General features: G+C 45.5%; 1 protein-coding gene across 2 annotated transcripts in view; it reads left to right on the forward strand.

The window, feature by feature from the left end:
• The window catches only part of XG (Xg glycoprotein (Xg blood group)), a 27440-nt gene extending 22379 nt beyond the window's left edge, over positions 1-5061 (forward strand). For both annotated transcript variants that reach the window (XM_024756299.1, XM_024756298.1), the window contains exon 8: positions 2866-5061. In XM_024756299.1, coding sequence (XP_024612067.1) covers positions 2866-2882 — 17 coding nt within the window. In that variant the 3' untranslated portion in view covers positions 2883-5061. The remainder of the gene's footprint in view (positions 1-2865) is intronic.
• Positions 5062-13048: the final 7987 nt, after the last annotated feature.

The following is a 13048-nucleotide window of genomic DNA, read 5'->3' on the forward strand; positions in this document are numbered from 1 at the left end:
ATGGCTCACGGGCCCAGCCGCTCCGCGGCACGTGGGATCTTCCCGGACCGGGGCACGAACCCGCGTCCCCTGCGTCGGCAGGCGGACTCTCAACCACTGCGCCACCAGGGAAGCCCTAAATGATGGCTTTTAAGATCTCTTCTTGTTACACATTTTTTTTAATTGAAGTATATTTGCTGTACAGTGTTATATGTTACAGGTGTACAACGTAGTGTTTCACAAGTTTTAAGAGTTATACTCCATTTACAGGTATTACGGAACATTGGCTATATTATGTTATAAAATTATTTGACAAATATATGTTAGTTAATTTATTTAACTTATGTAATGAAAGGCTGAATAAATCCTCTTGAATACAAGCTATCAAAAAAGTTCATGCAAAATACATACTTTGATTTCGTGAGTAAAAGGTTTCCTGTCTGCGTTTGTTTAACAAGGCAATGTGCTTAAAAATATTGCAAATAGAGTTGAAAGCAGCCACCCGCGATGCATCTGCGTGAGCTGTGTTGCAGTGCCACACTCAATAAATGATAACGTATTTTGAATTAAAAAATACTTTCTGGGGTCCTTCGCTGGTAATGTTATTTCTGATACTGTCCAAGGTAGACCCCCTTGCATAATGAAGGGATTTTAAAGCTGGGCCTTTATTACGGACGCACGGGGGACTTGAGAGATGCTTTTGAAAAGGTTTTCTCATCTGTAAGATTTGGTTTCACTGCCACAGACCTTACATAAGTAACTTGCTTTTGTTTTCAGTGAACTTTCAATCACAAGGGAGTCGGCAAAGATATGTGGGTGGAGTCTGCAGTGTTTGGACCCTTCTCCCAAAAGAAAACCACAGAAGGACTAAATTGCAAACCTTTCTGTCGAAAGGTGCACAGACCCCAGGGAAATGGGTTGGGGCCAGGGCTGGGGGCGTGCTGGGACTTTCTGCTTCACCTTTGGGTCCAGGCTTCCGGGTTTGAAGACTTACACGCCCAAGGACGGGTGGGTAGCCGTCCTCGGGAGCAGAGATCCTGTCTGCTGAATCATGAAAGCCCTAAAGACATCGCTAAAGGGAAGATGGCCGGGGGGTGGGTGGAGAGGGGAATGCTTTATCGCAGAAACAACAGCTCAGATGTTAACTCGGGGTCTCCCAAGGTTTGGTCCTGAGACCAACCATGTCTGAATCTGTCTGTGTTTTGCCAGGGGGCCTCCACCTCCAGGAAGGAAGCTGTGAAACAAAAGCCTATTCCGGGAGTATTTTTTTAAGGATTTGGGCGACTTCAAAATCCCAAAACCTACCCTTGGCCTCCCTCTGCTGGTGGGTGGGTGGTACTGAGCAACCCCCTGGCCGGGGCGAGCCTTGGTGTACATAACCCCGGACCCTGAAAGTTTGCGGGACGGGTGGGGGGAAACAGATTAGGAAGAACAACGTTACTTTCTGGGCAACATGCCTTAGCATTACAGAGACACTGTGCATTAATTTCGCTTGCATCTTCGGCCACACTCTGTAAGCACCTGTGACCCCGGGAGCTCAGGGCTGAAAATGGGCAAGCAAAGTGAGGCGTCATCTCAGGCTCAAACGTAAGGGGGTGGAGGGAGCCCCAACGAGCGAAGTCACCGAGATAAATACTATTTTAGTGCCTTATTTTTTTTAAAAAAATAACAAAATGGCAAACTACAGCCTGCCGGCTTGCTGCCTGTTTATGTCAGTAAAGTTTTACCGCGGCGAGAGGCAAATGAGGCATCGCATACAGATGCAAGGCTGGAGCCCACGTTGATTTCGCGTTTTGATGCTATGCTCACGGTGGGCTTTTCTGGGCATCCATTATGATTTTTTTTTTTAAAAAAACACCATTCAAGTATTACGACACATCCTGAGTTTTTTGGCGCCTGCTACAACTTGGTGGCCACTCACCTCCCCCCATTTGAATTTCTGAAGCAGGGGCAGCTTTTGCTCTTTTTGGTTCATGCCCTTCCCGTTTATCTGAGGCGGAAGCCCTTTTTGGTTAAAGCAGTGTCCTGTCTTGAAGCTCTCTCCTGCCTTTTTCGGGACTAGGTAAAATACACGTCTAGCTGATTTACTTTGCTGTACCGTAGAGACTAATACAACATATTATAAAGCAGCTACGCTCCAAAAAAAAAAAAAATTCTGTCTACTTCCTCAATTATCCTTTAATGATAACTTCACCAGGTCCACTAAGGGACCGAATTTGGCTGCGGTTCTGTGAAAGTTAGCGAGCTCAGAGAGTTAAGACGTGCTGTGACATCATTCGGGCACCCCTCCCACAGTGCGCAGGACTGATCCTTGCTGGGTGCAAAACCCGTAAACCGTCTAAGAAATATGGCAGCTTGACATTCCCTCTGTGGTCCGGTGTTGATGCTGCTTGGCTGGCTAGCATCCCTGAGTAGGGCCAGGGAATGCCCACTCTCTCCCGAAGGATGGCGGGCACGTACACTGGCCAGCTCTGCAGGGGTTAGGAGCAATGCACGACCCGTGCGTCTGTATGCAGCCCAGTCCTGGAGCTTGTGCCTCTTGTAGGGACAGTGATGGGGATGGGGGCCTCTAACATGGCGACAGAGGTCCATGCGCTCAAGGGGACCGTGTGAGCATCATACTTTGCCTTTATTTCGTCAAATGGACGTAATAGCAACTCCCCGTTTAGAGGTTATGAAGATTAACTCGACCGCATCCCCCAAAGGGGTTTCTACAACTATGAGTTGTCACCCAAAAGCTAGAGTTACGCGATTCACCTAAAATGTTCGAAATCCTGAACAAATAGAAAGCAGCAAAAAAGATAGCAGGGCTTTGAGATCAATCCGTAGAGTTTTTTTCTCTTTTTTTCCTGGCTATGACATCTTGCATCCAATCTTTCCTTACAGAACCAGAAAACGTCTGAGGCCTTCAAAATCCACCCTTTGCTTTGAGAAAAGCTCCACCCGGACAAGAACCACCTTCATCACTCCCTTGCAAAGTTCCTTTCCTTCTCGGCTTAAGCGGCTGCCCTGAAGGGTTTTCTCTCCTGTTTGCAATAGACGTGCTACCTAACCAAGAATTCCTAATTCCTCAGACACATCGATCATCCTAAGGGAGACAGCTGGACCTTGGGTTGTAAAATGACTGCTTGATCTGTTGGTTCCATCGTGAATCCGGACGGAGATTCCAACTCTGGAATGAGCTCTGAAACTACCTCCTGGTGTGACCTCAGGCCATCGACGCGGTCACAAAGCACAGGGGCAGGAGAATGGCACCGGGGTAGGGCGGGAATGCCATCGGCTTCTAAAAGATGCAGACAGACTGCTGTTTGGGTTTCCAACAAGCTGGGGTGAGAAGTTTGACTGATGCTGTAAGTTCCTTAGTTATGTCAGGAATCCAGACCTGTTCACCACCGTCCGTGAATCGGGAACGAGTGATTCCCGACACTGACGGCGGAATTTGAACGTTATTTCAGCTCCCAAGAGTACTGTCACCTGCAGAGGATGAGGCTGGGTTTGGGAAATTTAAGTGCAAAATCGCTGATGCGGAAACCGTCTCGGGGAAGTGATCATGGGGTGCTTTTTTCCTGTGAAATAGCCCAGTTCCTACATTTTTTGGGAGAACGTGGGGTAGAAATAGAGATTTGCAGATGTTGTGGCTTTTCGTATTATTTTTGATCTTTGATCCTCCGTGGGTACCAGTTCTTAAGGCGACGGCAGTGCCTTCCTTGGTTTATACTTTTCTTTTTACTGGACTAGATGATCTTCTATCCTCAAATATCTAAAACGTATACTAACTGTTCGGTTCTATTTTAGTAATGCTTTAGGGGAGAGGAAAAAGGATGATTTGGGCAGATCACTATAGTTTGATTCAACTGAGATTAATGCTGATAGAATTTTAGAGTTTAAATATTAGAACCAAAGAGGAAGCCAGTCCGCTAGAATCTGGATCTCGTAAAGAGGACACATTAACATTCCAAATATGCATGCCTTGAGCTCACCCTTAAGGATTGAGAGCTGGGTCTCCAAAGAGAAGTTGAAAGCAGAAAGCGTTTGAAAGAGCTTCCCCAAAATGGAAAAGAACTTAAAACTAAAGATCCTGATCAGACATCTCAGAATTGCATGCCTTCCCGTCCTGGATTTACAAAGATTTGAGCCATTTGAAGACAGCCTGTATTTCCTATTTTAATAGGAATGTCCTAGGACTCTTCCCAAATCTTGTTAAGCTTCCCCATAAGTGAGGATGCCCGCTAAACATGTCCCATATATGAGTTTTAGCGGGGAGTTTAATTTAACTCTTGTTCAAAAGTGTGTGTATGTACACACACAGATTTACACACAGATGTACATAAATGGAACTTAAGCATTTTGAAAGGTAACTCCATCCATTTTCTGTAACTGTCATGGGCAACTTTTCATCATTTAAAATACATGTAAGAGAAAAAAAAATCGGCCTTGTTGGTTGTGTTCTCTTTTCTATATTTTGCACGTATGACCATGAGACAGCGGTGAAAGGGTCAAAAAGTCATGAAGCTACGTAGCTCTGCGTGCATCCAGGAAAGCCCTTTCTACTCCACTGTGCATCCTTTGGGCGCATGGCCTTGGAGGCTTATGGCTGAGACGGTCGCCCCCCCAACACCAGCTCCGATGGACCCAGCAGTCGTTTGAGAACCAGAGGGGCATCTGTCACCTTCCAAAGGAAGAAATGGTGTCCTCAGTACCCTGTGGAAGAAGATGGATTATGAACACATAAAGAAACATATAGTTGGAGAACAGCGGGATAAACGTCACCCCGATGACAAGAGGAAAATATGGTTAGTGTTCAATGTCGTTTAAATTAAAGTATGTGAATAATGCTCTCTCGGGAAGCCTCTCTTTAAGGCTTTAAGTTCTGGGGATCGAATGCACAGCATGGTGACTCTAGTTAACAATACTGTATTCTATACGTGAAAGTTTTTAAGAGAGTAGACTTTATTCTAACCGCAAAAAGAAATGGTAATTATGTGACAGGATGGAGGTGTTAGCCAAGGCTAGGATGGAAATCCTATCGCATGTACACCTTATTGTATATATATTGTATATATCACAATGTACACCTTAAACTTCCGCAATGCTACGTGTCAATTATTATCTCAATGAAGCTGGGGGGAAAAAAGCTCTCTCTGACATTTTCTTCCGGAAGCGTTTTTTGCTTGGATTCCGTAGGCATCCAGCACTCCACATGCACAGATGTTCATTTCAGTGGCCTTGGCAAGATTTTCTTCTTTCTTTCCATGGCACATTCACTATAAACTTAATATTCTGTGATAGTTCATTTTCTACACACATATATGTATCTGGGGGAGTGCAGCTCACTCAGTGACCATATGTTTCTACTGACGTCACAGAATCTGACTTTCAAATGATGTTTACTCCTGACGGCGGTGAAGCTTGTTCATTTCTGAGACCGTTTAATAGGATCTGCGTGTGCATCTGTTCTTTTATCTTTTTCAGATAATTTAGTGTAGATTTGGTGGCTTTTTCTTGCAGACATTTGGACGACTCCTTTATCTGAGCTCATCAATCAGTTTCTTCGAAACTCCTTGTGATTTGCGTTCGAGAAGGTCTCCAACATCTCACGCATTTCAAATGCAAGGAGCCATCATCCGTAGTAGAATCATTTCTACCTTCAGCACATGTTTTCTAACGTTTTGTTTGTTTATTGAATTCACTCTTTCTTTGCACCCTCTGGTTTCTTACGAAAGGAGATCTATGCTCCCCCAAAGGTGGACACATTCATCCAAACCCTCTGTTACTTTTCGGGCTGTGTTAACCTGAGATAGTCATTCTTAAATCTCACCGATCTTTCTTTTCATTCATTGACAAGTGTCACGTTGAAATGTCTCGTGATGCAGGGGACAGACTTCGGATCCCCATCTGTAAAACCGCGAGCCTCGGGCAGGTACACATGAGTTCTGCTGGTTTTCAACAGCTCTTCAGAACGCAAATTCTAATAGCAGCAACCAACCGTGTAATTCTCTCCTCGAATTCTTGCTCTGAACCCATCAACCTTTTCAGGACACGTTAATCCATTTTCACAGGGGGCTTGAATTTTTTTTTTTTTTCCGATTAAGCCCACTCAGATAGTGAGACCCATAGTAAAGCAAGTCATCAGAAGCTAATCACCAGCCTTAAAAAACCGACGGTTCAGCCACCGTTTCTGAGAAAATGACTCCTCTTTTCACTCGTAAACTCACGAGGGGACATGAGCTCTGGAAAGCTGCCTGCTTTGGTAGAAAGAGCAGAAAACTGTCTTCTGATCCTGTTTCTTACGATGACGTGAAACCAGGCAGACGAAAGCCCTTGTGGTTCCTGAAACCCACCATTCTGATGGGGCAAACTTTTCTTTGGAGAGCCGCCTTCTATGTTAACGATGTATTTATTGAATCTTCACATTTTGGGGACACACCCTTGGCGTACATCACATCTCCAGCCCTGGCAGCTTTCACCTTGGCCCCCAAAGCAGGTGGTACTGTTATTACCAGTTAGGGTTCTTGGCCTCCTTAAGCAATAGAAATTGATCAGAGGCCAGACAAGAAATTCACGCCAGGCTTTATCGGGGCCCCTGCTGCAGCGCGGGGCGGGGGTGGGGGGGAGTGAGAACAAATAACAAGTTCCCTTGTTTGCTCGCTCTCTGGCGGGGGCAAGCTCGTTCCTTAAGTGGGCTGAGGGTACGGGTGGGTCCAGGGGTGGGGCTGGAGGGGAGGCTTAGGTGGGCTGCCCACCCCTTAGGTGGTGTTGAGTGCAGGGGGCATGCCCGGGACCCTGCTTTCGCTCCACGCTCTTCAGAAGTGGCAGGTGGGCTTTTTGGTCTCTTTGTATCTTATTTTTCATCATTTGCCCCAACTGCGCATGCACGCGGTTATTTTTAGTCCCGTACATTTTCTCTGTGTGTTGCTGCTCCAAGAGATCTCTGTCCGGGCACAAGCCCTGCAGCAAAGGGTCCCGGGTCCCAGCCTGTCTCAGTACTTTCAAAGTATTATTATCTCTTCAAATGACTTTTTCAGCACTTTGCCTGTTTTATTCCCAGGGGATGGTTTTTGTTGCCTCTTGGGGTCCTCCAAACTCCTGTGGTTAGGAATTCTGTGGAGGGACCATCCATGAATCCAGGTCCGGTTGTTGTCCGGAGATCTGTTCTCTGCCTGTTGTGTAGGTGACCCCGACACGCCAACAGTGCATTTACTCAGAGCTCACGCAGAAATGGCCCCTTTCCCATCTCTTGGTCTCTTGGTTCAAAACACAGGGTGGGTAGTTACCCTGCAGACGGGTAAAGCGAGAGATTCTGCAGCTTTGCGAGGATTTGGGTCTAGGTGATAATTGCTTTTTGAGCCCATCAGAGGCTGCTGTCTTCCGGCCCATGAATTACATTTCAAATTTTCCCCGGGCGGCCCCCTGAAAGTGTTCAGGGCTTTGGTCTGTGCAGAAGGGATACTGTATGGTGCATGGATTTTATTCCATGTGATAACTTTTCCATGCAGACGAGACCTTGGACCCGAGGAGAAAAGAATTCATGAGATGCAGAATTCCATGTGTTGTCTTGTCATTCTAATGACTTTTCTGTAAAGGGAGAAGATGTGTATATATATTCTGTAAAAATAGAAATATGTTTTACTTAAGGGGAGTTAAGCCTTAGAGCTGCAGAAATTTCATTTTTTTCCAATATATTATTCTTAGGTCTATAGTCTTAAAAATCTTTTAAAACAACCTGCACAACAGTTTCAAAATTCAGTAAACAAAAGAGGAAGTATTGGATATTAGTTTTCACTAAATTTACTAATGAAAATTTCCCAAAACAGAGGCGGTCCTCCACTTCATATATCCCCAAGAATGTTATAAAATTAGAGTCTTCTGACACTGCGAAAGCCCGTAGTCATTTTATATTAATTAATTCAGTTAAACCGAGTTCCATTTTATTTTTACAAATAAACATTTTCTATGACACGAATGAACTTAACTATGAAACAGAAAGAGACTCACAGACATAGAGAACAGACTTGGGGTTGCCAAGGGGGGGGGGATGGGGGAGGGAAGGATTGGGAGTTGGGGATTAGCAGATGCAAACTATTATATATAGAGAATGGATAAACAGCAAGGTCTTACTGCAGAGCACAGGGAACTATATTCAATATCCTGTGATAAGCCATCATGGAAAGAAGTATGAAAAAGAATATTAAAAACAGAAGAAATGACACAAAAACCTTAATTATATAACATTTTAAAAAATAAATCAATTGAAAGAAATAAACATTTTCAGTTTGGCAGACAGAGAATGATTTATTAGATCATCAAGTCAATGTTAAATCTATCAAAGATAGCAATCTAGAAAGTGAGCAAAATAACTGATGTTCTGATTAGAAACACCGAGTGCCAGTTTGAGTAATAGTAGCATCAACGACATATACATATGTTCTATTTTAGTAGGAAGACATGAAAAAAAACCAAACTTTTAAGATACGTTACCTATTTTACACATGTACACATACACGTGGGTGTCGTTGACAGTAAATTGTTAGTAAAGGTATAACTAGTTCCAGGGTTGACGGGGCAGGTACAGTGTATTGTAGTCCCCACCATGCACCCTCCAGGGTCAAAGTAGTAACTCTAGAATTCAGGAGATTTACAAAAGAAGTCTCCCCCAGAGTGCTCAATTACTTGTCGAGCCGTTGTAAATTTGTGAAATGGCTTTAAAATTAGTTTAACACTTTTAAAAATCACGGTTAAAAAAAAATGGGTAATCATCAATACCTTGCAAATTGCTATAGCCCATGCACACTAGGGAATCAGAGACTCTCATTGGATGTCCCATGGAAAAGGTCACCATCTGCTATGGTGTTTTTAACATAAATGTAAGTCTTGGTGGGGTTATTCGCTGCCTATTCTGCTTTCTTTAGAAATCCAACGTCTTCTAACACAACTTCTGTCTGAGCCTGTTGGTGAAAGGCTCGTGAGATTTCCTGGGAAAGAAAGAAAGAGGGTCAAGGCGTTCATGGGCCAGCCCCATCCTGTGAACCCTTATTTGCAGGTCAGACCCATAAGGGATTAGAATTAGCTCGTCTGGTTTCCCACCACGTACTATTCTGGTTCCTGACACTAAAGGGCTTTGGTGATGTGGGTTGGCCTCTGCCCCAGTCCCATCTTCCTAATGGAGGCATGTCCCCCGCAGTTCCAAATATAAATGCAGTGCACATCTGTGCCTTGCAGCTATCTCCCTCTGCATTGTGGACACCCCTTCTCACACTGGCATGCGTCCAACACAACTGCTCCTCTATGAATAGCTGGGGATGGATAAATGGTCTGTGGAAGCACAGACGACGTTCTCAACTCCCCTCAACTGAAAATAAAAACAGCACTTGGACCTGACAAACATGGAACATTTTGCCCCTGGGGTGGAGGGCTGGGGGCAAAAGCTGACACGCTCACCTTTGGCCGTAGACCAAAGGGGAGTTAGTTAGCGAGATGGGACCATTGCAATCCCAGCCCTTTCCCCGACCCTGCGCATCCCCTCACCCACCTCCTCTGCCCAAACTTTTGTTCTCTAATCTTGTATCCACTGCCCACATCTTATGCACCGTAACTTTTTATTGTTTACTGCCTGGGCTTTTCCCCTCCCCCCTACCCCCATAAGGTACATCTGTAAAAGCATGGGTGTGTCTGTAACTACTAGAGCAGTGACTGGCATGCAGTAGGTGCTCAATAACTATTCAATCAACACTTGGAAGAATGAATGAATCTGTCTCAGGTCAGGCTCCCGTAATAGAACACCACAGACTGCGGGGATTCAACAACGGATGTTTGTTTTTCGCGGTTCTGGAGGCTGGTAGTCTGAGATCACCGGGTGGGCAGATTAGTTCCCGGTGAGGCTCTCTTCCAGATTTATAGACGGCTGCCTTCTTACTGTGTCCTCACATGGTGGAGAGAGAGCTCTGGTGCCTCTTTTTCTTCCTCTAAGGACGCTAATGCCATCATGGGGGCCCCAACCCCATGACTTCATTCAAACCTACCCAGGGGCCCATCTCCTAACACATCCCGTTGGGGGTCAGGGCTTCAACATGTAGATTTTAGGGGACACACACATTCAGTCCATAGCAGAATTTCTTTTTTTAAAAAGATGTATTTTATTTTTGGCTGCATTGGGTCTTCATTGCGGTATGCGGGGCTTTCTCTGGTTGCGGCGAGCGGGGGCTGCTCTTCATCGAGGTGTGCAGGCTTCTCACTGCAGTGGCTTCTCTTGCTGCAGAGCCGGGGCTCTAGGCTCGCGGGCTTCAGTAGTTGCAGCACGCAGACTCAGTAGTTGTGGCTCGCAGGCTCTAGAGCACAGGCTCAGTAGTTGTGACGCACGGGCTTAGTTGCTCCGTGGCATGGGGGATCTTCCCGGGCCGGGGCTCGAACCCGTGTCCCCTGCATCTCAACCACTGCGCCACCAGTGAAGTCCAGAATTTCTTATTTAGGCCACAAACTTCACATTACAGAGGAGGTGTTTCCTCTCGTTATTCTAGCTAAAGACCTTTATGTGATGAGATTAATAGAGATATGAACAAATGTGAGGTTTTAAAATATATATTATGAAATAAAATGTGCCAACATTTGGAACACCTCCAGATGACCCATGCATGATATTGCAAGATCCTAAGTGGATAAAGGATCCGTCTGAAGTTCAAGATAAAGCTGTGGATTCTAACTTTATAGAGTACAGAATTCATTGATTGGTATCCAGATTCCATGCTGAAGTCATGGAACCTTAAAGAAACTACCAATTTTCAAGTTTTGGTGTGGCATCAAAGAAGAATGTCAATTGTGTGAAAACCCTATTAAAATATTCCTCTCTTTTCTAACTACCCATCTGGGGGAGGCCAGATTTTCTTTACCCATTTCAACCTAAACTATTACTGCAAGAGAACAAATGTAGAAGTAAATATGAGAAATCAGTCATCTTCTATTAAGCGAGATAGGAAAGAGATGTACAAATGTGTAAATTAATGCTACTCTTTCCCTCTCCCCCAGTTTTTGGGAAAATAAATTTATTTTTCTGTAAAAATATTTTATTTATACAAAATGGAATGGGTTTATCATTGTTATCTTTAAACTTATTAAATGAATAAATATCAAAAATTTTCAGTTTTAGGGGCTTCCCTGGTGGCGCAGTGGTTGGGAGTCTGCCTGCCGATGCAGGGGACACGGGTTCGTGCCCATTTTGATTTCTAATACAGAAAATATGGATACTTATAAATAAATATGTAAAAAATTCAGTTTTAAATTTGAATACAGAAAACATTTATAGATAAATATCTAACATTTTCAGTTTTAATTTCTAATACAGAAAGCATGTTTCTTTAAAACCTACATAAGCAAAAGTTATTTGGGTTTCGCACTAGTCTTTCAGAGTGTCGGGAATCCAGTGACCAAACTGCTTGAGGATTTCTGCCATGTGGTATAAATTAGGATGCTTTTATGCTGAAGTAGCAGAAAGGCCATCTCAAAATAGCTAACACTATAAAAGACAGTATCTTGTAAGGGGACTTACTGAGGTTTAGGGCGTCTGGATTGGGGATAATTTGAGGATTTAATGGTGTTCTCTCATGGTTCACCGGGCATTAACCAGTTTCACTCCTGGCAGAAAATGGCTCTGTAGCTCCAGCCATCACAGCCCCACTCACTAATATCTGCACGCCCAATTAAGGGCATTTCCTCTTTTGAGAGTGAAGACCTCTTTCCAGAAGCCAGCAGCTGACCCCGCCTCCTTCCTCGCTCACACACAATGGGCCACACAGCCCCTCGCTGAAATTGGAACGCATATATCCTGGATTTACGCGTCCCAATCCAGTTCTGTTAAAAACAAATAACAGAAAAATAAATGGCGGTTGAGTGGTTACCAGTAGCATGTGACGTAAATGCGTTGCTTCCTGTTTTCTTGCAGTTGTGGTCCTTTATATCTTGCTAGGTTAATGTGTACAGATAAAATACAGATATATAAGGACTTCCCTGGCAGTCCAGTGGTTAAGACTGCGCCCTTCCAATACAGGGGGCGTGGGTTCCATCCCTGGCTGGGGAACTAAGATCCCACATGCCGCGTGGCCAAAAAATTAAAAAAGAAACACAAACGGATCTATCATTGCAGCTGGGACGCACACATACATGGACGTATACGTACTGCAGACTTCTTTTCTCTCCTTCTCTCACTTATCTTTCAAGGTAATTCACAGGATCTTTGTCACAAAAACGTGGCAAGTGACGCAGTTGGCTGTCATCCTCTTCTGGCTCCTGGGCTTGAACTACGTCCGCCACAGCGCCCTGTAACTTTCCAACAATGTTGCAACCGACGTACCAACGAAAGACTCAATTTCTCTGAATGGCTCCTGGGGAGAAGGCAGGGTCACCTTCGCCGCGGGCAAACCTCCTTCGTGCGGCACCCCGAGAAGAGACCGCCTTCCGCTGACGGCACCCACGGCTCACCAGGTGCCCACCCTCCTGGCTTCCTGGAGACCCTCCCCCTCCCCCAGAGACACCCGGCAGCGCCCACGGCAGGATGCCTGCTCTGGGTTTCAAAATGGACCTAACCTTTGCCCAGGGATCTGGGAGGACTGCCTGTGGCTGACGGCCCTCTGCCCTGCTTTCCGGCCTCCAAGGCAGAGCTGGAAGGACCGGGTGGGCGAGTGTGGGGGCAGGGGCTGGGGGCGCGTCTACGGAACTGGGTGCTGGGAGGCGAGGCAACCTGCTCGGGAGTCCTGAGCCTTCTCTTTAAACATCTCTGCAGTTCCCCCCAGCTCCTGTCTGGGTGCAACTTCCTTCCCACCCTCTCTAGCCCCTCAGGCTGCCACCGGTCCCTCCCATAAAGCCCAAATGTCAGCAATCAGAACCACGGTTGTCAACCTTGAGGGTGGATGGTGCGGGGCAGGGGGGCTTGTTAACACAGGGTATGTATGACAGACTCAGTTTCCTGATGTTCGGGAGACCTGAGAATGCGCATTTCTCAGAATTTCTCAGGGGATGCTGATACCGCTGCCGGTCCAGGGCTGACCCAGGGAAGCAAAAGATGGGTGGGGGGGAGAGCTCG

This window comes from Neophocaena asiaeorientalis, unplaced genomic scaffold, assembly GCF_003031525.2.
Source record: "Neophocaena asiaeorientalis asiaeorientalis breed wild unplaced genomic scaffold, Neophocaena_asiaeorientalis_V1.1 scaffold69, whole genome shotgun sequence".
Taxonomy (NCBI): Eukaryota; Metazoa; Chordata; class Mammalia; order Artiodactyla; family Phocoenidae; genus Neophocaena; species Neophocaena asiaeorientalis.